The sequence below is a fragment of the Salarias fasciatus genome, chromosome 4 (assembly GCF_902148845.1).
Source record: "Salarias fasciatus chromosome 4, fSalaFa1.1, whole genome shotgun sequence".
Taxonomy (NCBI): Eukaryota; Metazoa; Chordata; class Actinopteri; order Blenniiformes; family Blenniidae; genus Salarias; species Salarias fasciatus.
Window position 1 is genome coordinate 19,376,901 of NC_043748.1, and position 27,294 is coordinate 19,404,194.

A 27,294-nucleotide genomic window follows, 5' to 3' on the forward strand; every position below is an offset into this window, starting at 1 on the left:
TAGCAGAGCTCAGTCGATGGCAGTAAGAACAATGTTTACCTCCAGAGTGTCATGATTCGCAGTCCAGATTCTCCTGGACTTGGTATTTTTAAAGTCGACAGTTATCGTAATAATAATCCAACTTGGCTGTCTGTTCAACGTCCATTTACTGACCACTGTTCATATTTATTACAGATTGTTCTCTGCATTTCAAACAGAACAGAAAATACTTTAATTGTTACGCCCTGTGCCTCTGCGGCCATGTGGGGGCGCTCGGGGTGGTTTTGTTTTGTGCTTGCCCTGTCTCACCTGTTTCTATCTGCTCCTCATGTTCTCCTGCCTGCTCACCTGCCTCATTATCGCCCTAATGTGTGGCGCCTGTGTCTCTCCTATTTAAGCTCTGCTCCCCTCATTTGTCTTGTCGGTTCCTCGAGGGACTGTCTGCGTTTCTTTTTCCCCGTACCTGCACCAGCACTACTCTGCCCTGAGATCCTGTGTATTTGGAAATAAAGGAGTTTTTGATCAACCTGTGCAGCCTGTGCTTGGGTCCTTCCACCCCGCACCATGACATTAATAATCCCTGAAGGAAACTATTTAAACCTTTCATCCAATAAACAACTGATCCAAAGCCAAAAGTTTCAAGTTTTCTAATGAGAAAAGAAAAGCTGACTTTATCCAAAGCTTTCTGAGAACCTAAATAATAAATTACTCCTTTTTCTTTCCTTTGATACGGCAATTAAATCTAAAATCGTTTACATATTGTCTTAGGCAAGGTTATAATCGTTAACGAAAACTAATGACAAAAACACAAAAATGAAAAAAACATTTTTGTTAACTGAAAAAAAAATCTTTATAAAAAAAATAAGTAACTGAAACTACAATAGAGTCCTTACAAAAGTAACTAAAACGTTAAAGGAAATGTCTGTAGTTGTCATTTTTTATGAACGGACAGCGATTCCAGCACGTCACATGACGTGTCGCTCGTCCTTCGACCTTCAGTGACAAACAGTATTCACTGGCAAACGGCTGCAGACAGGCTGTCCTGAACTGGACGAGTTCAGCATTATTTTCAGTATGACTGTGCATCAAATAAGAAAAAGAATGTGGTGAAATATGTGGTGCATTTCTGAAAGGTGAAAACCCCATGAATGTTCAAATTGTCACATCCAGCAGGGTGTTTGAAAGAAAGGCGAGTTTCTTGTCTGCAATGTTACTTTAGCGTCTCACTAAACTGTAGTTACTGTGGACTATAACCACACCAAAACTACAAAAAAGAAGAACACAACAGGCATAAATCAACGGGACTGTTCCTCAGTTGAGTTTAATGTACATTGAACACAGTATTTTTGTTAATACAAGTTACTTACAGTAAGTAGAGACTGTGAAAACTTCTTTCAACTGTGCCAGGGAGTTTTTCTTTATCCAGGCAAGGTATTCCCCAAAACCTTTCATATGAGACTTTCTCTTTCACTTTTCAAACTTTAAAACTGAGCTCAAGGTGTGAAGACATCATTCTGTTCACCTGCTCACCTGTGCTGCTGATCTTCAGGTAGTGTGTCTAAATTTGTCTTGTCTTCACTCTGATCACAGAACGAAGCCCCAGACGGAAAGAGGAGCTTTGATTGACTGCTGTGAAGGATTTACCTGATAAATGTGTCTATCTAAACAATTGATCACAAAGGATTAGTGTCCTTCGCTGCTCTCAGTAGAGTTTCCTGATATGAAAATATAAAATAAACACTGTGTTAAATAAAGAAGTCATCTGCTGGTACCGAGTCAAATGAGTGTGTGTGTGTGTGTGTGTGTGTGTGTGTGTGTGTGTGTGTGTGTGTGTGTGTGTGTGTGTGTGTGTGTGTGTGTGTGTGTGTGTGTGAGGGGTTAATAAAGCAGAGTGTTGTTTGTGTTGTTTCCAGAAGTTTCATCGTCAGTTTGCTGATCTTCAGTCATGAACAGAGACCAGAGAGTGAAGAATCACAGAGTCCTGCAGCCTGATGAGGAGAAGCTCCACCGAAACAACCTGTGAGTCTGAGGACAAACAAACATCCCAATAATCTGAAGTTGTCACATTGGAAATACATTTCACTGTAATTGTACTTCTTCCATGTGTTTACTCCTGAATGTAATCTGTTAATAATGGAACAATGTAGAGTTATGATCACAGACTGTATCAGATGGTCGTTACTATTTTTAGCACTTTCTAACTTTTTCCAGCGTTACCGTTCTGTCAGTAACGCCGTGACTGTTACCAACAATAACATGAGGAGGGGTCCCATTATTAGAATTCACCTCTTTCAGCTTGGTTTTTTTCCTCTGCTGGAGTCCAGCTGAGCATGAAGTTTGTTTTCAGAAAGAAGGAACTGTATTGGTGCAAAGTGCATCATGTGACATGACAGAGATACAGTCATAGGGAGCCCTGCTCATTCAAAGGCAGTTTTTATATGGAAGTACAGACAGCTGTTGACATAAATCTATGTCAATAGATGTTGGTCCATGAATGTAGAAATGCCATCTGCAGTTGCAAATGGAATGTGATTGGCGTCTTGTCTCATATTATCACACAGTAACATACCAATGCAGTGATTCACTGTCTGTCTGAGAGTAATTTATCTCAGCAAACATCCAGATTTCAGGGCATCTTCCTCCCACCGACTGATGTGGCTTCAGTTCACAACATCAGATGAGCTTGAAACTTTAATCTGCTCAGAACTGTTTGAACTACTTTTATTGAATCTGTTGCTTCTCTGACTGTAGTTTCAGATGGAGTCTTCATGGGTTATTTCCCTTCAGACCGATGAAACCACTGCTGCTGACTCACAGTCAGATGTTGCTGAAGGTCGCGGAAGTAACGTGCAGGAATCCAACAGTTCTGAAGTGGCTCAGAGACAACTCACAGTCTGAAGACTTCTCCAGTCTTGCAAAGATGTTTAATTTCTTGAAAGAGAAGATTCAAGTGGAGGAGAAAAAGGACCACAGCAACACTGTGGACATTACATTCGTGTGTCATGGATCCATCAGAGATGTGATGATTCCAGCCTGCTGTCTGTTGCCTTCGCCCTCCATCATGGACGTGGTTCTCTATGCTCCCTGGAACTGTGGCTCTTCTGCTGTAGGATACGCCATGGCTACAGGAAGACTCAGACCCCATCACAGAGTTTTTCTCTCCAGGAAAGACAGCAGCTGTAAAACTCCTGCTCCTGACAAACTCCCCAACAGCTGGAACTCCATGAAGGAGGCTGGAGAACAGAAGATCCCCAACATCACAGTCAGTCCTCTGAGGTCTGATGACGGAGTGTGGACACGATACCAAAGTCTGCAGGAAAAACATGGACAACCAGGAAGAAACCGCATCGTGATTCCCTTCATCTTCCCAGAGAGCATTGGAAGCGTCCCGTTCTCTGTGGTCAGCCTCGCTCTGTCTCTGGTGCTGGACTCCTCCAGATTCACAGCCACCGTCCACTTAGATTGCTGCCTTGTCGATCAGTCCAGGGGTCAGAAGTTTGATCCAGAGTACCTGAGGAGGCAGTACTCCTACACTGAAGACAACACCTCCATGACGGTTTCAGCCAATGCGTACACATAATGCTGGCTGGACCTTTTCAGACTCTTGTTTGGTTGAAAGTTTCACATTCCTGAACTGTAGATCCATCTGTCTGACTCTCAGCTGGACTGAAACAGAAGATGCTTTTACTTCGATCAGCATTTAATTAGTTTCTTTTCTTGGTTTGTTTTTCTTGCATGTTTAATTGTGATGAACTGAATGTGTTTAATTTCTTTAGATTAAGGTTAAGATATGAAATGAGAACAGTTGAAGTGAGTTTGGATCAAGAACAGGTCTGCACTTTAATTTGATGCACTTCATAAAGACAGTGTCACTAATCGTGTCAACGTTATTTAGACCTCTTTTATACAATGTTTTTGAATGAAAATGCAAAACTTTTGTTATGTTGTTGGTGCTTGTTTACACGACAAAAAGGACAGAGTCACTGAAAAAGCAACTTTCTCAAAATTCTTGTGATTCGTCTCCTTGTCGACGGTGGAAATGCTTCTCCTGCACGTGCACACCATGGTCATAGTAAATAGTTCTTCTCCACATTCGTGACTCCGTAGTTTCCCAACATGAAACAAAAACACAAGAACATTGCATTGCCACTTAAACATTGTGCTGTTGATGTGGCCTAAATGTAATAGTAAGTCATCTGCATATAGACTGAGTTCCTGTTGTGTGTTGTTGTAATGAAATGTTTTCATTGCTCTGTGGTGTTGCTGTTGAGAGAGAATCAATAAAATTAGTGAAAAGAGATGTTAAAACTTAAAAGTGAAAGAAAGTCATGCGTGGAAGTTTCAGGGGAATACCCCAGACAGCTAGATGAAAAAAACTCCCCAGCAAGAGTGGAAGGCATTTTCACACTCTCTACTAAAGTAACCTGTCTTAACAAAAATGCCCTGTTCCACATTTATTACACTCAATTTTAAGAATTTAAAGTTGTAATATTCACAATCTGAATGTAGGTTATAAAGAGTGACTCGTCAATAATTCACCCTGATCACACAAATTCAGTAAAAACAGACATGCCTCAGACGATATGTAAAATCTTTCAAATTTAATCAACTTAGCACAAAACACAGTAATTTAATCTTTTTTTTTTCTCTGGGAAGATCTTTGTTAAAGTGAGATGGTCTTTTCTCATTAGTAGACTTGAAACTTTTGGCTTTGGCTCAATCATTCATTGGATAAAAGCTTTAATGAGTTTCCTTCTGGGATAACTAAAGTATTTTCTATTCTATGTCTCTTTGATTGAACCCTCCTCTTATATGGTAACAATAACCACCAACAGGATCTGCTTCACACTTCACCAGTGACCAACAAGGAGATCTTCTCTTAAAATTGAGGTGTTGTGAATATCAGTCACTGCAATAAAAACTAAAGCTCAAGCTGTGTAGGCATTGTTTTATCCACCTGTTCACCTGTGCTGCTGATCTTCAGGTCACGAGTCTCTATTTTTCTTTTCTTCACTATTGTCAAACAACGAAGCTCGAGACTGAAACAGGAGATCTGATTGTCTGCTGTGAAAGATTTAACCTGATAAATATGTTTATCCAAACAATTCATTCAAAACTACGTGATTTATTAGCTGCTCTCAACAGAGTTTTTTGATGTGAAAATTTTAAATAAATACTGTGTCAAATGAAGAAGTCGTCTGCCCTTACAGGTGCCGTGACACAGTTAATACACAATAAAACACAACCCCACAAAACTCTTTCTACTGAACTCGGCAATATCTTAAGTTGTTTTATTCAGATTCGTCAAATAGTTATGTTCCCATTGGTTGTGGGAATCTTTAAAGGTGGAATGTAGGCAGTGCTCACCATAGATATACAGTTTATAAAGACTGGGTGAATCACATTATCAGCCAATGGAATCGAGTGTCCACACTCAGTGAACATCTGACGTCAGGCAGCTCACTCCGTTCGTGCACTTTAAAGACTATAACTTGCACAGTTTTGTATCGACTTTGAAACTGTTTGGTTTCTTCTGGGTTCCTGGGTTCAAATACCGGCCGGGGCTCGGGGCCTTTCTGTGTGGAGTTTGCATGTTCTCCCCGTGTGTGCGTGGGTTCTCTCCGGGTATTCCGGCTTCCTCCCACGGTCCAAAAACATGCATGGCAGGTTAATTGGTCACCCTAAATTGCCCCGAGGTGTGAATGTGTGAGTGAATGGTTGTCTGTCTATCTGTGTCAGCCCTGCGACAGACTGGCGACCTGTCCAGGGTGTACCCCACCCTCGCCCACAGCAGCTGGGATTGGCTCCAGCCCCCCGCGACCCCGAAAGGGAGAAGCGGTAGAAAATGAATGAATGAATGAATGAATGGTTTCCTCAGCCCAGGGTTATTTCATTGCTCAAATTAGATTTTCATTGTTAATGAGGTTTTGGCATATATTGTTTTCATCCCAGGTTCAGTGAATGCATCGCAGTGCTACAAGTGGTTGTGTCCCCTGCACCTTGAATGCACCTCATGCAGCTTGTCTCACTTTCAGTTTCAGGGAAGTTGGAGGAGACGATGTGACTCTGTTAGATCTGTTTTTTTGTTGGAGATATTTCATCTTTTTTGTGTGACAAGGAAGCGTCTGTGTTGAGTCCGGGTGATACCTTAAGCAGAGAGCTCAAGAATATTCTGGTGAGTGCCCAAAAATGTGTGTCAATTGCATGGTGTCCCACAATGACGAAAAAAAAGTGAAACTGTGTGTATGCGAAGCTAGTAGAGAAAAAAAAACAGTCAGGATATTTTTCTTTTTTTTGGCACAGAAATGAGGGAATGTGTTTTAATAACTTTGGTGAGATGTTAAGTTGTGTAGAAAATGTAGAAAGTGAGTCGCACATCTACACATTTTTTTCCTGCAGATGCTGTGGTTTGAACCAACTCACAGTGTGGAGTGACACGTGGGCCAGATATAACTGTTTTTGTGTTTTTCAAATATAAAACGTTGTATTGGCCTATAATTTTGAAACTTGGGAACTAAAGAAAGAGAGATTTATTGGAAGATGTTCTTTATTATTCTGTGATAAAGGATCAATTGTAAGATAAATCTTATGGTTGGAGCTTTCTTTTCTTTCCCTCTCTAAGCAGGGTTGTCAGCGCCAATCTCCTTACGAACCTATTAGAACCCTAAATTTGTGTGGATTTAGATGGATTGGTGCTTCTGCGACACCACATTGATTTGATTTTTTTGATTCTTTGGACCACAGAAAGAAGCAAGGGTGACATAAATGTCAGAGATGTAGTTATGACACTGCTTACTTGTGAATAATCATAACCAATGAGGTCTAATCACAAGCGCATTTATGTTAAATCAAGACATAGGCTACAAAAGTTCGGGTACAGAATGAGAACTGGATGTATTTTATATGTATACATATTCAAAATATACGAATAATGTGAATTATTACATGTTTAGTTAAATGTAATAATTCAAATAGTTTCACTCTATTGGTAATATTTATGTTTATTCTTTATAATGCATTATTTTTCATGATACTCGTCAATGTCTTTGATATCTTGAACATAAAAGTAACATTTATTACATTTAAACCCTCAAAGAGACTTCATGTATAATTTAGTTGCTCAACTTGTGAAGTAACTATACAAATGCACAGAGCAGAGCGTGAGAGTGAATTTCAAATGAACACAAACTAAATCCTTCAGTATTTCCCCAAAACAAGAATATCTGCTTTGTGCACATCACTCGCTTCACCTTCAGTTTCCAGCCAACAGCTTGAATGCAGTGAGATGTCTGCCAGTGAAGACGAATTCAAAACTCTGCGATGAAACATCTTGGTATACATCCAGCTAGGGGTGGGCAATATGGCCTAAAATTTACATCACGGTATAATTTGAAACTTAAATGGTAGAAGGTACATATAACGGTAAAAGCCAAAATTTCCACAGGAATTTTTAGTTTGATATATGAATTTTAGCATAACAGTCTTTTAATGGTTACCATAGCACATGGTGAAAGCAAGGAAGCAGGAAGTGGTTTTTAAACTATTAAATAATAGGGATGGGACGAGATCTCACGAGATCGAATGCCGCGAGATTAAGTACATTTATATAAAGGCAAAAACTCTTTATTAACTGGAATATTGACGGAATGATACATTACATGGCGCACAGCCATATAAGCACGTGCAAAACCCTGAATATGCTCATATTCATATTTAAAAACCCGGTCGAAAAGGACATGAAATACTGTTCTGCGCATGTTCTATCTGCAAGGAATCTTGGTCTTTTGAGTACACAAACTACTTGTGATACAGTTTAATTGATACGACGTAAAGAAAATGTGCGGAAACGATCGTTCAGTTCTTCTCTTTTATTGAAAAAACGGTGCATCGCATCAATGAACATTTTACCACGTCTTACCGGCTCACACTCTTTTTCTAACAGCATGCAGAGAGAGCCTGCAGCGGCTGCGGCGCCCTTCTTCCTCTGTGGTGTCTGTGTAAAATAAGGTTGAACATGCAAACAGCGCACTTAGTGGCATGAAGTGAAGTGCAAATGCGCCGCGGTTTGAATGGGAATAGGGGAACTAGGCGGCCGCCTCGGGCGCAGTGTAGAGCGGAGGGCAACGTGGCCGTACAAGGGGCACTCCGACCCAACACTCCATGCTCCAACGCTGCATGTGAGTACCGCGCTGCCCCCCCCACAACCTCAGCACCAACACACACCCCCCCCCCCCCCCCCCCCCGTCTCGTGTCGTCTCGATATCGTGGACTCAATCTCGCGAGACATCTCGTCCTGTGAAATTTGTGTCTCGTCCCACCCCTATTAAATAACATAGGTCAAGTTACTTTGAATCCAAACCATGTCCAGATTACAGATCAGGGGTCGGCAACTTGATTTGGCATCCGGCCAATTTTTTTTTGACTGATCCCCGTTCGTCGGTGGCTAACAGCTAAGCTAACAGCTGACTGAGGCACCGGGCTACTGCGTCCCTGAAGGCATCAAGAGCTGCAGGTTGTTCACTAACGCAGAGGGTTTCAGGTGTTTCACAGGTAATGAAGGCGGTTTAGGAGGAGCTGGATACTCACAGGTTAATGGACGGTGTTACTGCCTCCGTGAAGCAGCTGCCTCAGATTCTCAAAATCATCTGGCGGGCCAGACATTGTTCAGCCGGTGGGCCGCCAGTTACAGATCACTGTTATAGATGTTGCGCCAATCTTTTTCACGAGCTCTTCCTCTGGTCACTGCTCGCTGCTCACCGCCATCGCTGTTGTGGTGTACTATTTCTTCTGGGAACGGGCATCTAAAACGTTGCATTACTGCCACCTAGACGACGTAATGTGCTATCGCGGTTGGGCGGTATGACCAAAATCCCTACCGTGGGCCAAATTTATATCACATACGGTTTATACCGTTTATACCGCCCACCCCTACATCGAGCATATATAACGGCTAGATTCTTGCCTTGATATATATTATGGCGTTCATGTTCTCTCTCTTAACCGGTACATCGACCAGGAAGTGCAGTCAGCCCGTCGAAGCTTGGAAAGCATTTGAGTCCTGATGTCCAGATAATTTCAGGAGATGATTTATTCAACTGTGATGTTTAATTATTATTTTCTGTGCTTCTTTTCAGTGGCAGTCATCACACCCTGCTGTTCTGACTTAATTACATTACTTCAAGGTATGTCATAGATGTTAATCATTTTTTCAATAATAATATGCCGAACATATTTTACTACCTGTCTGTTTCACAGAACTGTCCGTGAGTGTTGACTGTCTCTGCTTTTTTTTTCTTTCACTCAAAAGTTAAGTTTGATAGGCCTTTCTGTTCACTTATTTTCTTGTTTTTGTAATTTGTTTTGGGTATTTATTCTGATTGGGCTAAGTGCAAATGGGTGGTTTGGCAAATTTGATTACTTGTGATTTGTAACCGTTCCGGATTGCGTTGGAGTGTGTTAGGTCCTATCGATCACTTTGTGTCATCCCCATCCCTTCTAGTCTATTTTATCCAGGATGCACATCTGCACTTTTGCACTTTGGATCTGCTGTTGTGTAGCCATTGCCCACCAATTGCTCCCCCTGACTGTGGGATTTAATCTGTTCATGTTCTCATAAAGTTTCATAGTTTTTGTGAGCCATGTTCCTCCTGTCCTGGTTACTCTGGACACTTACCTGTCTGTGTGGTGAAGAAGGGTGAGAACCACTAGTGGTACCATATACAGTATAGTATTGTAGCAATCTTGGAGCGGTGAAGGCAGCGAGGAAGAATGACTGCTCTTTAGAGTTCAGCAGACTGGAGTTTATTGTTAAAACAACTAACCCAGCTGCGCAGGACCGCTGACAGCTTTACCTGGGCCCGGGACAACTTACTGGTAATTGGGCCCAGTCCCAACTGTCGGACTGTGGGGGGGGGGGAATGACCACAGGGAACGTTGCAGCGCGCGGAACGCGGCGTGCGGAACGTGGCGTGCGGCGCGCTGCGGCACGGTGCCTGCATGCGGTGTCGGAATGGTGCGGAGCGGCATGGAGCAGTGCGGTGCCTGCATGCTGCGTCATGAGCCGTGAGTGGGGTGCTGGATCGGCACTCCCAACTTTAATTCTGGGCGCCTCCCCAACACTGGGCCTGGGACAACAGACCCGTTTGTCCCCCCCTGTCGGTGGGCCTGCAGCTGCGCACAATTTATATATGAAGAAAGAACAAAATAAGGTGCTCAGTTTAAGAAACAAATGTAAACATCAGCTTTAGATGACCTTTTCCTCTTGTTCCATTAGCAATTTCTTTTCTGAACAGTCTCAACCAGTTGCACAACAAACACAATATCAAGTCAGTATACATTTTCTCTCTCTTTTTCTACTTTGACAGACAGTAATGCGCGCAGCTTTACACACTCTGTACTGCAGTTTGCGCCACTGTTTTAGGTGATGAAAAAGATTTGTCGTGTTTCCACCCTTGGCTGTAACTTGTTCATAGCACTCCCGACATATAACGTGACTTTGTTACTTGTCTGATACTTTAAACTGAACCATCTCCAAATTACTGAGCCACTGCTTTTTCTTTTACTGGCCAGTTCCTCCTTGGCGTGCTCTGCAGCCGCTGCTTCCTTCATGCTTGTAAAGAGTGCCGGAGTTTCGCTCTCTGCCCCTCCCCCCTCTGAGCACGAAAGAGGAGGGGTGGGGGCGCAGAGCAGTGCAGAGAGCTCCACTCCAGGTCAGCAGCGCAGCAGAGCGAGGATCACAGTAGAGTTGGGCGGTATCCAAATTTTGATACCGTCATACCGTCTCCACATTTTACCCCGGTATCCGGTATTACCGTGACTAATTAAAAAATTATAACTCAAGGCTCAGACAGCACCACCAGGCTGTTGGCTTGTCCCTACACCGTTCAGAAACTGAAAACCAACCACTAATAATGAAAGAACAACAACATAATGTGCAAAATATTAACAACTTTTATTAGCAACAGCTTAAAAATTGCAAATACAACAAACAATTAGCATAACCATCCAGAACAGTTTTTGCACAGAATGTGCCGCGCACATGTCAATTAAATTAAAATCACAACCTGGACAACTTTTAATAACAAAAAAGAGCAGCTTCTATAAAGCTTTAAATACAACAGTCAAACAGTTAAATTAACCTGACCATCCAGACCAGTTTTTGCGCAGAATGCACTGCGCACACATCAATTAAATTCAATCACCTTCATATTGCACAATTTACAAACTGCCTCGTCAGTACACCGGTACACTGGCTCTCCCTTCTCGTTAGCTCGGAACCTGAAATACTGCCAGTCTGCTGCAGTCCTGGTCTTCTTTGGGACCAGGTCACTCAGTGCGTGACTCGCCATCTTTCTCCCGCTCTCTCTCTCTCTCTCTCTCTCTCTCTCTCTCTCTCTCTCTCTCTCTCTCTCTCTCTCTCTCTCTCTCGCTGTCGCTCCTGCGCTGTCACGTGACGACATCATGTTCATAAACTTCAGCAAAAGTCTCCAAAATTAAACTACTGTGGAAGTAAAACCGAAAATTCAACCACATATAAGTGCTGCTGGACAAAGAATCATTTTTAGGCATTGAATAAATTCTATTTTATATTTAATCCTTATCTTCTATATCAGTGCATTGCCATTTTTTTCAATGACGGTATTGAAACTGATACCGTTGCTTTTGAAAGACACCGCCGGTATACCTTATTACCTTATTACCGCCCAACCCGAGATCACAGCGCAAATTTGAACTATATCGATACAAAACAATATAGTCTAATTCCATATCACATTTAAGAATATATCGATATAATTTTAATATCGATATATCGCCCAGCCCTATGTGGGCATCAGGGATTTACCAGACACGATAAAGCAGAATGTTGTTTCTGTTGTTTCCAGAAGTTTCACTCTCAGTTTTTCTGAACTTCAGTCCATCATGAACAGAGTTCAGTGACGAATCAGAGAGACGCAGACCTGCAGTCAGACGAGGAGGACGTCGACATCCTGGAGATGTTGTGAGTCTGTCGACAAACAAACCTCCCAGAAATCCAAAATCATCTCATTACACTCACACTGGAGCAGGGGAGATGGACCCCGGGCCTCCAGTGCCCATGTGCCACAGGTTTTCAGTCCCTCCCTGCTTCAGCTCTCCTCAGTCTGATGTTGATGTTTAATCTGCTGTTAACTTTAATCTGCTCAGAACCGTTTGAACTGTGTTTCTTGATTCTGCTGTTTCTCTGGCAGTTCTTTCAGACTGTTCATGCGTGGATTACTCCACTTCGTCCTGATGAGACCACTGATGAGGAAGCGACTGCTTCTGACTCCCAGTCAGAAGTTGATGAAGGAAGCAGTAAAAAAGTGCAGGAATCCAACCGTTCTGAAGTGGCTCAGAGACAATTCACAGTCTGCAGACTTCTCCAATCTTGAGGTGATCTTTAATTTCTTGAAAGAAAAGATTGAAGAGGAGGAGAAAAAGGACCACGGGAACACTGTGGACATTACATTTATTGCTCATGGATCCATAGAAGATGTGATGATTCCAGCCTGCTGTCTGCTGCCTTTGCCCTCCATCACGGATGTGGTTCTCTATGCTCCCTGGAACTCCCTCTCTTCTGGTTTAGGGTACGCCATGGCCACAGGAAGACTCAAACCCCACCACAGAGTTTTTGTCTGTAAGACAGACAGCAGCCGTGAAATTCCTGCTCCTGACAAACTCCCCAACCACTGGAACTCCATGAAGGAGGCTGGAGAACAGAAGATCCCCAACATCAGAGTCAGTCCTCTGAGGTCTGATGATGGAATATGGAAACGATACCAAAGTCTGGTGAAAAAACACGGACCACCAGGAAGAAACCGCATCGTGATTCTCTTCATCTTCCCAGAGACCATTGGAATCGTCCCGTTCTCTGTGGTCAGCCTCGCTCTGTCTCTGGTGCTGGACTCCTCCAGATTCACAGCCACCGTCCATCTAGATTGCTGCCTTCATGATCATTCTAAGGGTCAGAAGCTTGATCGAGAGTACCTGAGGAGTCAGTACGCCTACACTGAAGACAACGTCACCATGAAGGTTTCAGCCAATGCGTACACTTAATGCTGTCTGGAACATTCCAGATTCTTGTTTGGTTGAAAGTTTCACATCCCTGAACTGTAGATCCAGGAGACTTCTCCAATAAGGTCCAGGATTACTATTGCAACAACACATCATCAGTAGGGTAAAACTAACCTGTCTTACGACGGTCTAAACCCAGCTCACGTTCCCTATTAGTGGGTGAACAATCCAACGCTTGGTGAATTCTGCTTCACAATGATAGGAAGAGCCGACATCGAAGGATCAAAAAGCTGGACTGAAACAGAAGATGTTTTTTCTCTGATCAGCATTTAATTAGTTTCTTTTGTTGGTTTGTTTTCCTCTCATATTTAATTGTGATGAACTGAATGTGTTTTATTTCTTGAAGATTAAGAGCTGAAATGAGAACAGTTGAGGTGAGTTTGGATCAAGAACAGTTCTGCACTTTAATTTGATGCACTTTATAATACAGTTTCCCCGAGGGTTTGAAAGTTATCTAGACTTCATTTTCAAGAGAAAATGAGGTCTAGATAACTTTCAGTCGGTTTTGGCTGGTTGTTCACATGACAAGAGTCACTGAAAAACCACTTTGTGAAAACAGTGGTGGAACTTTCTGTTTATTACATCTGCAAGTCATGTTCATTCTGTGTTGTTCTTTGCATGTATGGTGTCATGGCAAAAACAAACAAGCAGCCCTTCCCCGTCTTCCAACATGAAAACATCTTGTTTTTAGTATTTCCCTAAAAATGTACATTTTAACAACTTCTCTGTGTTAATGGGAAACTTTCCATTGACTCCTGTCATTGTGGGGTAGACGAGGCCCAGGTGTCAGAATATATCATCTGTCTAAACACTGAGTTCATCTTGTGTTGGGGGAGGAGGGGGACGAGGGGATCCCACTTCCTTCACCATGCCGGTCACATATGGTGTCAGAAGTGGGATGGCTCGTCGAGAGAAGACTGTTTCCTCCTGTTTGTCTCATGAAAACCAGGACAGGTCAGAGACTTCAGCAACCACAGCAGTTCTGCTTCCCCAGTGCGCCGCCTGGCGAGAACCCGACGGACCACTGCCACCGGCTGAGGAGTTCCTACCGGCTCTGGATCCAGCTGGAGCAACGCAGGAGGGAGGAGATCGAGGAGCCCATCACTGTGGAGCAGACGCTTGTCAAACATTTGACTACTTCCTGGTTCTCCACAACCCTCACAAACCTCACCATGATTCTCCTTGTAGTTCAGTGGTGGGTTTTCACTCCACAGTCCTCGTCCTTTACAGCGGAAAATGGCCACCCGGCCGGCTGCACCCATTTAATGCACCAATTTAGTGTATTTTCATCATTTTAAGAGTGTTTTGATCTGGGGGATGTGTTATGTTAATGAGTGGGTTTTCAATTCCATTCCACTGCTGTTTAATATGATTTTATGTTTGCTCAGTGGCTACATGCCATTTTTGAATGTATTATTTGTGTTTGTCTCGCCCAGTAGGAGGGGCTTATCAAATATCAGGGAGACATTTTGGCTTGTTGAAGTGAGTCTTTGTGGCTGTTCCTGTTGGAGAGTTGAGGAGAGTGAGAAGGGTTGGTCAGAGTCAGGAAGTTGATGTTGGTACAGAGAGCGTGTCTGACTGGAGACCTGACTGTCTTGTGGGATTTCTTTAGTCTGGAGGAAGGAACTGAAGCAGAGTTGTAACCAGACCAAGAAGCCTGATCTGAATCTTAAGCACATTGTTCTTTCTTTGTGTTGGTGGAGGAAGGAGCTTTTGAAGATCTCAGGAAAGATCAAAACCTCAACTGACCTTCTCAATACTTCCTTTTGATTCTGTGTTTTTTCCAACTCTACAAATATTTTTGTTTCATCTCGGGGATTTTGTCAACCTCGACTATGCCATATTATTTTTGAGACGTGTCCCGGAAGGAACTCCTTCACAAGTGTCCTGAATTCATTTCATTCTATTGTTCTGTGATGCTGCTGTTGAGAGAATCAATGAAAACATTAAACAGAGATGTTAAGAGAGGATCTCCTTGGTGTTCAGTCATGAAGTGTGAAGCTGATCCTGTTGTGGTTATTGTCACCATGAGAGGAGAGAACGATCAAACAGAAATAGAATAGAAAATACTTTATGAATCACCGAAGGAAACTCTTTAAAGCTTTGATCCAATAAATGAATGATCTAAACCTTTTAGGTCTACTAATGAGAAAAGAGCAGCTGACTTTCTAACAATCAAAACAAGAAATTACTCTTACTTTGTTTTGTCGTGTTGAAATATGTAAACCAAATTAAAAACCTTTTACATACTCTTTGAGGCGTGTCTGTTTTTATTTAGTCTGTCTGATCAGGGGAATTCTTGAGCAGTAACTCTTTACAATCTATTATCAGATTGTGAACTTTGGTACTTTTACTCCAGTAAAATAAGTTTAAAGAACTTTTACCACAGGTTTCCTGTTAATTCAAGTCACTGAAGTCTTCAGAACTCACTCTGCTCCGTCCTTTCCTCCCTGTTTGCTTTCTGTGTCTCACGTCCTCACCTGCTGTCCATGTTTCTCCATGTCTCTCCTTCACCTCAACTTGTAATTATTCCGTTTTCCAATCATCTCCTGCCTCCACCCCCTTCCCATTTAGTCTTCTCCTGTTTGTCTGTCTGGTGCCAGATTCTCACGCCGACACTGTTTCCTCCTGTGTTCTGCCTCACTGGTTCTGGACTTCCTGCCTGCCTGCTGTCAAGAAACTCCTCTGAAGTATCTGTTGAGTCTGTCGGCCAAGTCAGGAATGACACTTCAGTACAAACTGAATACTTCTTAAACCTGTGCTGGAGAGTTTGTTCTTTTCAAAGATGGTGGTTGTTGATTTTGTCTGTGACATTTCAGACATGTGAGAAATAATCTGATCTCTGGGAGGTAATTCCCCAAATATTTTTCCATGCCCGACTTTCTCTTTCGTTTTGACGTTTTGAAATTGAGGCGTTGTTTTATTCACAACAATAAAACCTGACGCTCAAGCTGCAAAGACATTACTTTATCCACCTGCTCACCTGTGCTGCTGATCTTCAGGTAATGTGTCTCAATTTGACTTTTCTCCACTATGATCACACAACGAAGCTCCAGACTGAAAGAGGAGCGATGATTGTCTGCTGTGAAAGATTTAACCTGATAAATGTTCATATCCAAATAATTCATCCAAAATCATTTGTTTGAATAGCTGCTGTCAATTACGTTTTCCAATATGTAAATATGATCAGTCATCTGGTCCAGGGTCAGTGTGAAATGACTGATGAGTTCAAGTAATCTTTGTGTCACACATGAACGATTTGTGACCAAAAGTAATTAATACTTTTCTTAAAAGTCTTTACAGAACACTCACCAGAATCTTTCACTGTTAAAGTCTGCTTCCTTCACGTGGTTACAGGCATTGAGGCTTTTAAAGTGCTGAGAATGGGCCATTTTCACAGCTCCACTACTTCCTGAAAATAACTGTGCACATTCATTTCCTGTCTTGCATTATTGGCCAAAATGATTAATCCAGGTGTGTCTTGTTGCAGCAGTCTAAACAAGACACACCTGGATTAATCAGTTTGGCCAATAATGCAAGACAGGAAATGAATGTGCACAGCTATTTTCAGGAAGTAGTGAAGCTGTGAAAATACCCCATACGTTGCATAACTTCACTTGGAGTTGATAACAACTGGATCAAATTCAGTCATATTTCATGTCCGACAGCTAAAAAAAGAAACAGTCAAGGCAGCGTGCCCCTCACACAAAGTCCCAGGAAACCTGAAGTCAAAATAATCCATATCATAACCTACAGTCAGACTGTATGGTTTTACTTCTGTGGATTTGTGTGTTTGAAGTATTTATGTTTCAGTAAAATGTTCTTTCTCCACAGTGTTAATTTGATTAGAAGTTACTTTACTAGAAGCTGTGAATGCTTCTTCCTCATGTGGCAGGAAGTTTATTCTTCTAAAAGATTGTGGTTGTTGATTTTGTTTTTCACATGTCTGATATGACGAATAAGCTGTAAATCATTTGAGGTATTCCCTGGAGAATTCCCACTGTGGTTGTTTGAGTTGGAGGATTTGTTGTTTTCTCTTTCACTTTTAGGTTTTAAAACTGAGTCGATGTGACTTTTAATGGATAGAATAAAGCCTGAGGCTCAAGGTGTGAAGACGTTCTTTATCCATCTGCTCACCTGTGCTGCTGATCTTCAGGTAATGTGTCTCAATTTGTCTTTTTTTTCCTTCTGATCACACAACAAAGCTCCAGACTGAAAGAGGAGCGATGATTGTCTTCTGGGAAAGATTTAACCTGATAAATATGTTAATCCAAAGAATTCATCCAGAACGATTTATTTTCATTAGCGATTCTCAAAATAGACGTCAGATATATCAAATAAATTTAAAAAAAATACTGTCAAATCAAGAAGTCATCTGCTGGAACAGAATCAAATGACTAACAGAGGTCGAGACATTTCTCTTAACCTTTGTGTGACATTGATATGACCTATTTGTGAGTAAACAATATTTAAGACTTTCTTAAAAGTCTTTACAGAACACTTGCTGTGATTACAATTGTAATAATTTCAAAATTAAAATGTGCTTTTTTGTCAGGTATAAATATATTCATTTACTTGTTTAATGGCACTGAAGCTGCTAAAGTGGTGAGAATTATTTTGTGTAGTTCACTTTAATTTAATAAAAACGGAATCAAATTCAATCATATTTCATGTTCAACAGCAAAACATGAAAAAGAAAGAAAATTATCCCTGAGTTGCTGTCAAACAAACTTCTTCCATCCGAGACATTATGGGGTTGCTGAGGAATTTAATTTAAATCTATTTGTGTGTGTGTGTGTGTGTGTGTGTGTGTGTGTGTGTGTGTGTGTGTGTTTGTGTGCGTGTGCGTGTGCGTGCATGTGCGTGTGTGTGTGAGTGCGTGTGTGTGCATTCCATTTCTAAAACCTTTGATAAAAAGGTCAGTACGATGTTACAAATTAACTGGTTTCCTTGTTAACTGGTGACCGACTTCCTTTAGCATTTCCTGCTGCTGCTGCTGCTAGTAGCAGTCAAATTTGAAATCAGACTCATAAAAGGTCTGACACGGCTTTTTGTCTGGTTTTTAACATCTACCAGCAACAAGAGACATGAAAGAAAACCAGTTGCCAGTTAATAGGGAAACCAGTTATTCCAAAACCCTGGCTCCTCTATACACTTCTCCTTCGCTAGTTAGCTGCTGCGTTCAGGTGACTGGAGCGGAAAACTGAAACTCGGTCGTTCACATGAAGGCAGCTGAGACAGCTGGACTCATAAAGCACACAGAAGACACCTGAAGGAAGCGTGGATAATTTGCACATAGGAACGGCTTTCAGACGACTGTAAAGCGGCTCTCGTTGATCGCTTAAAAGAGCATTTCAAATGAACAACTCGTTCACTGAATGTCACACTACTAGTCCTGGGAGTCTTTAAAGGTGGAATGTAGGCAGCGCTCACCATAGATGTACGGTTTATAAAGGCTGGGTGAATCACTCCACCCACAGTATCAGCCAATGGAGTCAAGCGTCCCCACTCAGCGGTCATCTGGCGTCAGGCAGCTCGCTCATTGTTGACACTGCATTCATGCATTTTATAAACTATAATTTGCACAGTTTCCTACCAATTTTGAAACTGTTTGGTTGGTTCTAAATGTCAGAGATGTAGTTATTACACTGCTTACTTATGAATAATCACAACCTATTACCAAGCACAGAGTATTTATGTTAAATCAAGACGGGCTACAAAAACTCAGGAACAGAATGAGAACTGGATGTATTTTATATGTATAAATATTCAAAATATATGAACAATGTGAATTATTACATGTTTACTTAAATGTAATAATTAAAATACTTTCACTCTATTAGTAATATTTGTATTTATTCTTGACGCATTATTTTTCATGATACTCGTCAATGTCTTTGATATCTTGAACATAAAAATATCATTTATTACATTTTACGTTTATACAGGTTCGAAAAATAAATTCATTCATTCATTCATTCATTCATTCATTCATAACATTTATTACATTTAAACTAGGGCTGCACGATTTTGACAAAAAACCTAATTGCGATTTTTCTGACCAATAATGCGATTGCAATTCGATTTGCGATTTTCACATTTTATTCTTTCAAATGCAGAAAACAGCAAAAATTATGGTCGAAAAAAATTCTTGTTACTTTTACATGGTGTTGCTCAAGTTGACACATAAAATAACCTAATGTAAACTACATTGACAAAGCTTCAGGCAGCGGCAGCAGAGACACCACCATGCTGTCTGCATCACGTTTGAAAAAAAAAGTGCGTCGTTTTAATGAAATAACAAAAGAATCACCCAATGCTGTCGAAATTGGAATTCAAAACTGGTCTTGCTTGCATGGTTCACAGAAAATTACTTAGACAACAGTTTTCAACGTCAAATAAATGGAAATTAAAAAAAAGAACCGCAAATAGGCACCACTGTGAAACCAACTTCAACTCGAAAAAGAAAACTCGCCAGCCACTACAGATAAAGGGTAAAAAAAAAAAATCCTTATTGCTGTAATATTCTTAGATCACAATCAGTTTAGTAATCCTACTTTGGGTCATCTTCCCTCATATTCTTGGGCTGCGCTGCATGTTTTCATGGAGAAAGATGAGCGCATCGACATGCGCTGGATGAAGGCAGGAGCTGTCGGGTGATCGGGTGAGAGACGGAATAACCTACGACTTGTCGACATTTCTGTAATGTGTAGCAGAGTCTTCAGGTGTTGGTACAAATTAGACGTATTTCCTCTGGATCTGGCTGCTGCACAGCGACACAATCTACATCTGGCTCCACGTCGTTTTTTTCAAACCCAAAGTCAGTCCAAACAACTGAACTACGATTCTTTTTTAATACCAGCTGCTCCGCTCCCTCTTCTGTTGTCATCAGTCATTTTCACACCGTGAACGAATCACACTGAAAACTTTTTGCTCCTCATGACACCGCAAAGCACACGCGCAGGGTTTGTTGTTAGCAACCTGACGCTAGTTAGCTGCAGCAGTGCAGTGCATACATACTTGCTTCCTGTTGTCATTTCTGATTGGCCGGTGACCCGGAACGCGAGACTCGAACGTTTTGATTGGCGGATTGGGTCTGTCACTCAAATGCCTCGAAAAACCTCAGCCCTGTGCGGTTTGGTTACCGCAGTAGTTAAAACCTCAATTTCGATTAGATGTCGGTTAATCGTGCAGCCCTAATTTAAACCCTCAAAGTGACTTCATGTATAATTTAATTGCCCAACTTGAGATTTAACTATACAAATGCACAGAGCAGAGAGTGAGAGAGAATTTCAAATGAACACAAACTAAATCCTTCAATATTTCCCCAAAACAAGAATATCTGCTTTGTGCACATCACTCGCTTCACCTTAAGCTTCCAGCCAACAGCTTGCATGCAGTGAGATGTCTGCCAGTGAAGAAATATTCAAAATGAAACATCTAGGTATACATCAAGCATATATAACGGCTAGATTCTTGCCTTGATTATGACGTTCATGTTCTCTCTCTTAACCGGTACATCGACCAGGAAGTGCAGTCAGCCCGGTGAAGCTTAGAAAGCATTTGAGTCCTGATGTCCAGATAATTTCAGGAGATGATTTATTCAGCTGTGATGTTTAATTATTATATTCTGTGCTTCTTTTCAGTGGCAGTCATCACACGCTGCTGTTCTGACTTAATTACATCACGGAGAAGCTGCATCAGCTCAAAGGCGCCCGTAAACGGTTGCGTGAAGCTTCACAGGTAGTACTTGATCCCAGTGGCAGACCGTGCATTTCACATTAAGGCCTTCAGAACAGATCTGCCTGAACCAATCCACCTCTCAATAACTATCTTATGTGTATAAAAAACATCTTATATGCAGATATGCACATAAAGAGTTGTTGCACAGCAGATAGATACTTGTGCAGCCAGAATAAATGCCTTTGCTGAAGTGCACAATTCTCCTACTACATCTGTGCACATACAGTAAGCATCAACTTAATAAAACAGCAATATTATTTAGGAAAAGAGGAACATTTTACTCACCAAAATCCCAATCATTTGAAAACAAAATCCGGCCTCCTAAGAGTTCAACTGCTCTGTCATATAGATTATGCTCAGTTCCATAAAGCCAGGGCTGAAAGTCCAGCTTGCCCTGTGGTATTTCTGGCCTAAGTTTTATTTCTCTTCAGGTCTTCTTCTTCTTCTTCTTCTTCTTCTTCTTCTTCTTCTTCTTCTTCTTCTTCTTCTTCTTCTTCTTCTTCTTCTTCTTCTTCTTCTTCTTCTTCTTCTTCTTCTTCTTCTTCTTCTTCTTCTTCTTCTTCTTCTTCTTCTTCTTCTTCTTCTTCTTCTTCTTTGGAATAATTGAGGTAGGCGACCAACAACTTAGGTGCATACCGCCCCCTACTGTATCTCTTAGTGAATGTAAATCAGAGGGCCTGGATATGCTGTTGTTAGAAGCTAGAAGGCGCTGAGTCGCCAACTCGAAATCTGATTGGTTGAAGCAACTGTCTGATTGACGCTTCACTTTACTTTACTGCGCCATCAGGAACGGACTGTGAAGGCCTCGGGCAGATTTCTTTGACCCTAGCAACAGATGATGCCTGAAATCTGATTGGTTAAATGATTTAATATGAAAAAAACATGTCTGGAAGCAGCGCAACCACGGGAAAACTATGAAAGGAACTGGAACATACCGTTTGGAATCATTTATTAATTATTTATGGACAAAATATAATTTACATCAGTCTGTAATTCAGAAACTTTTTAGGCCAGCAGAGAAGGCTTTGCAGGCCCTGACGGCCCACCACTGCTTGATCCAATGCCAGGGTAATCCCATGTCTCTCCTAATGTGGCTCCAGTAAGCAGTTTGGCAAGTGATTCTACAGATTTCCGTTGCATTAATGTACCTAGATAACATAAATGTTCCAAGTTCACAGGAAAATTGTCAGTTGATTTGTTAACTACTGAAGAATGGATTGAAGAGAGGCCAAAAAAATCTTTGCTATTTCAACTGAAAACTACAGTTGCTCTCAGTCCTATGAAGCAGCACAGTTACAGTTTTTCCAACATACACAGAGAGAGGGGGAGTCCTTACGTGACTATTCACATGCTCTTGAGTCATTAATGGAGGTGGTAATATACAAGGCACCTGCTGGTCTCCCAAAGTCTGTTGTCCTCTTGTGTGATCAAATGAACGTGTTCGATGACATGTTAGGTAGAGAGTTGAAGCATGTCATCCAAGAACCGACTATTACTTTCATGGACCTTCGGGCTCTCACCCTCAGATGGGCAGAAGTGAGTAGACAGAAAGGGGGAGAGTTAAACCTCGTGCATACTCTTGTGATGCATACTCTCGGACAGTGAAAGGTTTTGAGGCAAACACAGATGCAGTCACTACTCGGCCTGGCGATGAGATTGCTGAGGCTGTGATGACTAAATAAGCCCAAGCTCACAAGCCCAGTTAGATAGTGTTATAGAGACATCAACACATTACTGACAATCTCTGCTCACACGCCGCACCGCAGTGCTCTGCACACAAATGGCTGGAGGGATACACTTATTGTGCTGATCCAGCTCCAAACCTTCCAAGGTTTGTTACCTCCACCTGGGCTCTGGAAATAAAATGCATTTTCCTTTACACTGTGTTCACGCTGCGTTCAGACTTGACTGTTGTCTGGACATGCGTCACCTGGCTGACTGTGTGTGTCCTTTGTGTTGTTTCCAGAAATTGCATGATCAGTTGTTCGAGCTTCGATCCAACATGAACAGAAACCAAACAAGGAGGAATGCGATCTGTCTGCAGCCGGACGAGGACGAGGACCTCCAGAAACTGTGAGTCTGAACACAAGCAAACATCCCAATAATCTGAAGTCCTCACTTTACAATTACATTTGACTGGAATTGTACTACATTCATGTATTTACTCCTGAATGTAAATCTGTTAACAATGGAACACAGTTGTGTTATGATCATAGACTGTATAATAAAAATGGACGTAACATCTAGCTCCAAAAAAGAAGCCTCCTGGAATGGTCAGAAACTTGTAGCATCACACTGTCCACCAGGGGGCGACTCCAAAAAGACTTTGGCTCTATAGACGTCAATACAAATTTGGACACCAGTGAAATTGAATCGCTCATGTTTCTGCAGCTCAGGATTGTTTTAGCTTTAGATTGTATGGTCCAGAAAAGAAAGCAAGGGGTCCATCTGAAAATAGTTCAATATTGAATTGTCTATAAAGTGATGAAGTTTTCACAACCAGAGGGTGTGGTTACTTGATTAACAGTCTGCGCTGGAACGATTGACAGATCCTTTTGGGTGAAGTTTTCAGATTCAGAAGGCTTATTCAGTGGAACTTGACTGCCATCCACAAATAGATGAAGCTGTCCACTAAAAACTGTTATTTTCTGTCATTACTCAGTTTGTTCAGTTGTTTTGATTAGCTGTCAGTTCACTTTAACCATGGCTTGGTCCTGGATTAGCTGCAGTAATAAGTAAATGTTTGTGTTTCATATGCAATTTTAGCAATGAATATGATATATAATGCACCCTAAAAGTTGGTGTCTGTCAGGTTTTTATCATTTACAGCAACAAGGGACCCCTCAAGGGAGTCGGTCACCAGTTAACAGGAAGACTATTTAATCTGAAAGACCAGAGGGTCCACAAGTAACATGACATTATTTTTTAAAACATCTGAAACATTGATTTTTCCTGAGAAAAAGCTGGAGAGTTTCACCTTTGTTGACACTGAGACGCTTGGTTGAGTTTTCTCCCAAGTTAACCCCATAACCTGCCTTTTAGACACAATTCCCTTGCCTTTTTTTTTTTTTTTTTAAAAGGTTAATTGGTTTTTTGAGCTTGAGCTTCTGAACTTCATGAATTACTCTGTTCAGATGGATGTCTTTCCAGCTGTCTTTGAAATGGCGGTAGTGAAACCACTTTTTAAGGAGAACAATTTAGACACCCAACAGTCTTGATTACTTCCGATAAGTATTCAACTTACCATCTCTTAGCAACATTTTAGAAACACTGGTTTTTATCCAATTAAATGTTCTTTTTTTCTTTTTATGGAATAAATATTTTGAAAAATATCCATCAGTCTGGTTTTAGGGAAAAAAAAAAAACACAGTAGCGAAACAACCCTCGTAAAAATAGTAAATGACATCAGGTGTAATATGGACTCTCAGAGACTTTCCATCCTGGTGCTTCTGGATCTCAGTGCTGCCTTTGACACAGTTGATCATGACATCTTGCTGAATGGACTTTGAAACCTGGTAGGACTCTCCAACACTGTTTCTAACTGGTTTCACGAACAGGATTTCCTCACGTTAAGAACAGAGCCAGAGTTGGCCCATTTCTCTCTCTGACCAGCACAGAGGGCTGATGCATGCGTTTATTTCCAGTTGATTAGATTCCAGGTTTTAAAACATTTGAAAATCATGAAAAGGTTCAAGATTTACTGGCACTCATCTCAGAAAGTTAAACCCATGTATGATCTGGACTCATGACACAAAGAGTGAAATATTTCTAAGCCTTAATTTTGTGAAATTTTGATGATGGCTGAAAACCCAAATTCAGTGTCTCAGAAAATTAGAACATTTCATCAGATCAGCAGCCTTGACAAGAACCAGAAGGCAGGAGCACATCACACCTGCCTTAAGATCACTACATTGGCTCCCCGTATGTTTCAGGATTGATTTTTAGGTTTTATTATTAGTTTTTAAGTGTAGTGATGGTCTTGGGCTCTCTTTTGTTAAGTCCCTGAAGTCCTCTGGCACCAGCCTTCTAAGGGTTCCTTGGGTCAGAACGCCGACCTATGGTGAGGCCGTGTTCTGACACCATGGCCCACACACACACTTTGAGGAACAGCCTGCCAGAGGGCCTCAGGATTGATTATTGGTGTTTTTAAGAACAGACTCAAGACTCAACGTTTTGATTTAGCTTTTAACTAAGTCTTTAAGCAGTAAATGGTGTTTTAACTCATTTTCTCTTCCTTTTATTTTCTTTCCATATTGTATTTCCATTTTCAGTGTTTTAAGTCAAATTATCTTCTTATATTTTTAAATCTTACTTCCATTTTCAATATTTCAGTTTATTCTCTCTTATTCTATTTCATTATATGTATATATATATATATATATATATATATATATATATATATATATATATATATATTTTTTTTTTTTTTTTTTTTTTTTTTTTTTTTTTTTTTTTAACTTCAGTGTGTCTCCTCATGGGGCCCTCTGCATCGGGAGTTGTGTTCTGGTCTGCTTGTGGGACTGTTGCTGGGGACGGTTCTGGCTTGAATGTTGGGAGCGTCTTCACTGTGGTTTTTGGACCGTGGTGTGGCCTCCTGTCCAGCTGGGTCGGGGCGGTCCTTTTGGCGGGTCCACAACAGACTTATGATTTGGCACCTTTCAATGTGGATGGCCCCTTATAATGGTGCTTTCTCTCCTGGTTCACCGGTATGGAAGTGAAGTGTGTGTGAGTGTGTGTGTGTGTGTGTGTGTGTGTGTGTGTGTGTGTGTGTGTGTGTGTGTGTGTGTGTGTGTGTGTGGACCTGTAAAGCTCTTTGTGCTACACCACGTATAAAAAGAGTTTCATAGATAAAATTTGATGTGATTTGCTCAGCATGAGAATGCTGATGTAGAGATAAGCTTTCTGCTTCTGTCTGTATGTTGATAGCTGATCTCAGCCAACATCCAGATTATAGAGCATCTTCCTCCCACTGACTGGTTTAACTTCTGTTAACAACAACAGATGAACTTGAGACTTTAATCTGTTCAGAACTGCTTTTATTGAATCTGTTGCTTCTCTGGTTGTTGTTTCAGATGGACACAACTTGGCTTAGTTCACCTCCATAGAAAAACATCCAGCAGGACTCCCAGCGAGATGTTAAGGAAGAAAGCAGAGTTAAAGTGCTGCAATCCAACAGTTGTGAAGTGGCTCAGAGAAAATTCACAGTCTGAAGACTTCTCCAATCTTGCAAAGATCCATCATTTCTTGAAAGAAAAGATTGACGAGGAGGAGAAAAAGGACCACAGCAACACTGTGGACATTATATTTGTTTGTCATGGAGCCATAAGAGATGTGATGATTCCAGCCTGCTGTCTGCTGCCTTTAACATCTATCACGGATGTGGTCCTGTATTCTCCCTGGAACTGCATCACCGATACCGCTGTATTATACGCCCTGGCCACAGGAAGACTCAGACCCCACCACAGAGTTTTTGTCTCTGAGACAGACAGAAGCTGTAAAATTGCTGCTCCTGATAAACTCCCCAACCACTGGAACTCCATGAAGGAGGCTGGAGAACAGAAGATCCCCAACATCACCGTCAGTCGTCTGAGGCCTGATGACGGAGTGTGGAAACGATACCAAAAGCTGCAGGAAAAACACGGACCGCCAGGAAGAAACCGCATCGTGATTCCCTTCATCTTCCCAGAGAGCATTGGAAGCGTCCCGTTCTCTGTGGTCAGCCTCGCTCTGTCTCTGGTGCTGGACTCCTCCAGATTCACAGCCACCGTCCACTTTGATAACTGCCTTGGCGATCAGTCCGAGGGTCAGAAGTTTGATCCAGAGTACCTGAGGAGTCAGTACTCCTACACTGAAGACAACGTCATCATGACAGTTTCAGCCAATGCGTACACTTAATGCTGGCTGCACCTTTTCAGACTCTCGTTTGGTTGAAAGTTTCACAATCCTGAACTGTAGATCCATCTGTCTGACTCTCAGCTGGACTGAAACAGAAGATGTTTTCATTCCAATCAGCATTTAATTAGTTTCTTTTGTTGGTTTGTTTTTCTTGCACGTTTGATTGTGTTGAACTAAATGTGTTTTATTTCTTGAAGATTAAGATATGAAATGAGAACAGTTGAGGTGAGTTTGGATCAAGAACAGCTCTGCACTTTAATTTGATGCACTTCATAAATAGAGTGTCATTGAAGGTGTGAAAGTTATCTCGACCTCATTTTCGTGACATTTTCAAGTGAAAATGCAAAACTTTCAGTCGGTTTTGGCTGGTTGTTTACATGACAAGAGGCACTGAAAAACCACTTTGTGTAAACAGTGGTGGAACTTTCTGTTTATCACATCTGCAAGTAACGTTTATTCTGTGCTGTTCTTTGCATGTATGGTGTTATGGCAAAAACAAACAAGCAGCCCTTCCTCGTCTCCCAAAATGAAAACATCTTGTTTTTATGTACATTGTTTTAACACCTCTGCTGTGTTAACTTTCCA

General features: G+C 41.4%; 2 protein-coding genes and 1 long non-coding RNA gene across 7 annotated transcripts in view; 2 read left to right on the forward strand and 1 right to left on the reverse strand.

Moving 5' to 3' along the window:
* Positions 1–6,101: 6,101 nt before the first annotated feature.
* The window catches only part of LOC115386603 (uncharacterized), a 39,284-nt gene continuing 18,091 nt past the window's right edge, over positions 6,102–27,294 (forward strand). For 4 of the 5 annotated variants that reach the window (XR_003931315.1, XM_030088996.1, XM_030088994.1 and 1 more), the window contains exons 1-2: positions 15,948–16,073; positions 17,121–17,227. Coding sequence is in view for 2 of the 5 variants with exons in the window: in XM_030088994.1 (XP_029944854.1) it covers positions 17,150–17,227 (78 nt within the window). In the remaining 3 variants the exon portion in view is untranslated. Of the gene's footprint in view, positions 6,155–9,113; positions 9,162–15,947; positions 16,074–17,120; positions 17,228–27,294 lie in introns of those variants that run through there. The other variant, XM_030088999.1, reaches the window with a different exon arrangement.
* LOC115386618 (uncharacterized) lies at positions 11,957–13,128 on the forward strand. The gene is made up of 2 exons (XM_030089020.1): positions 11,957–11,977; positions 12,207–13,128. The coding sequence occupies exons 1-2, from the start codon at positions 11,973–11,975 to the stop codon at positions 13,051–13,053; spliced, it is 852 nt and encodes a 283-aa protein (XP_029944880.1). The 5' UTR covers positions 11,957–11,972; the 3' UTR covers positions 13,054–13,128.
* Positions 13,507–15,682, reverse strand: LOC115386632 (uncharacterized). Its single transcript, XR_003931318.1, has 3 exons — positions 15,552–15,682; positions 14,243–14,573; positions 13,507–14,175 (listed from the first exon to the last, which is right to left on the reverse strand). It is a non-coding gene; the product is annotated as an uncharacterized LOC115386632 (long non-coding RNA).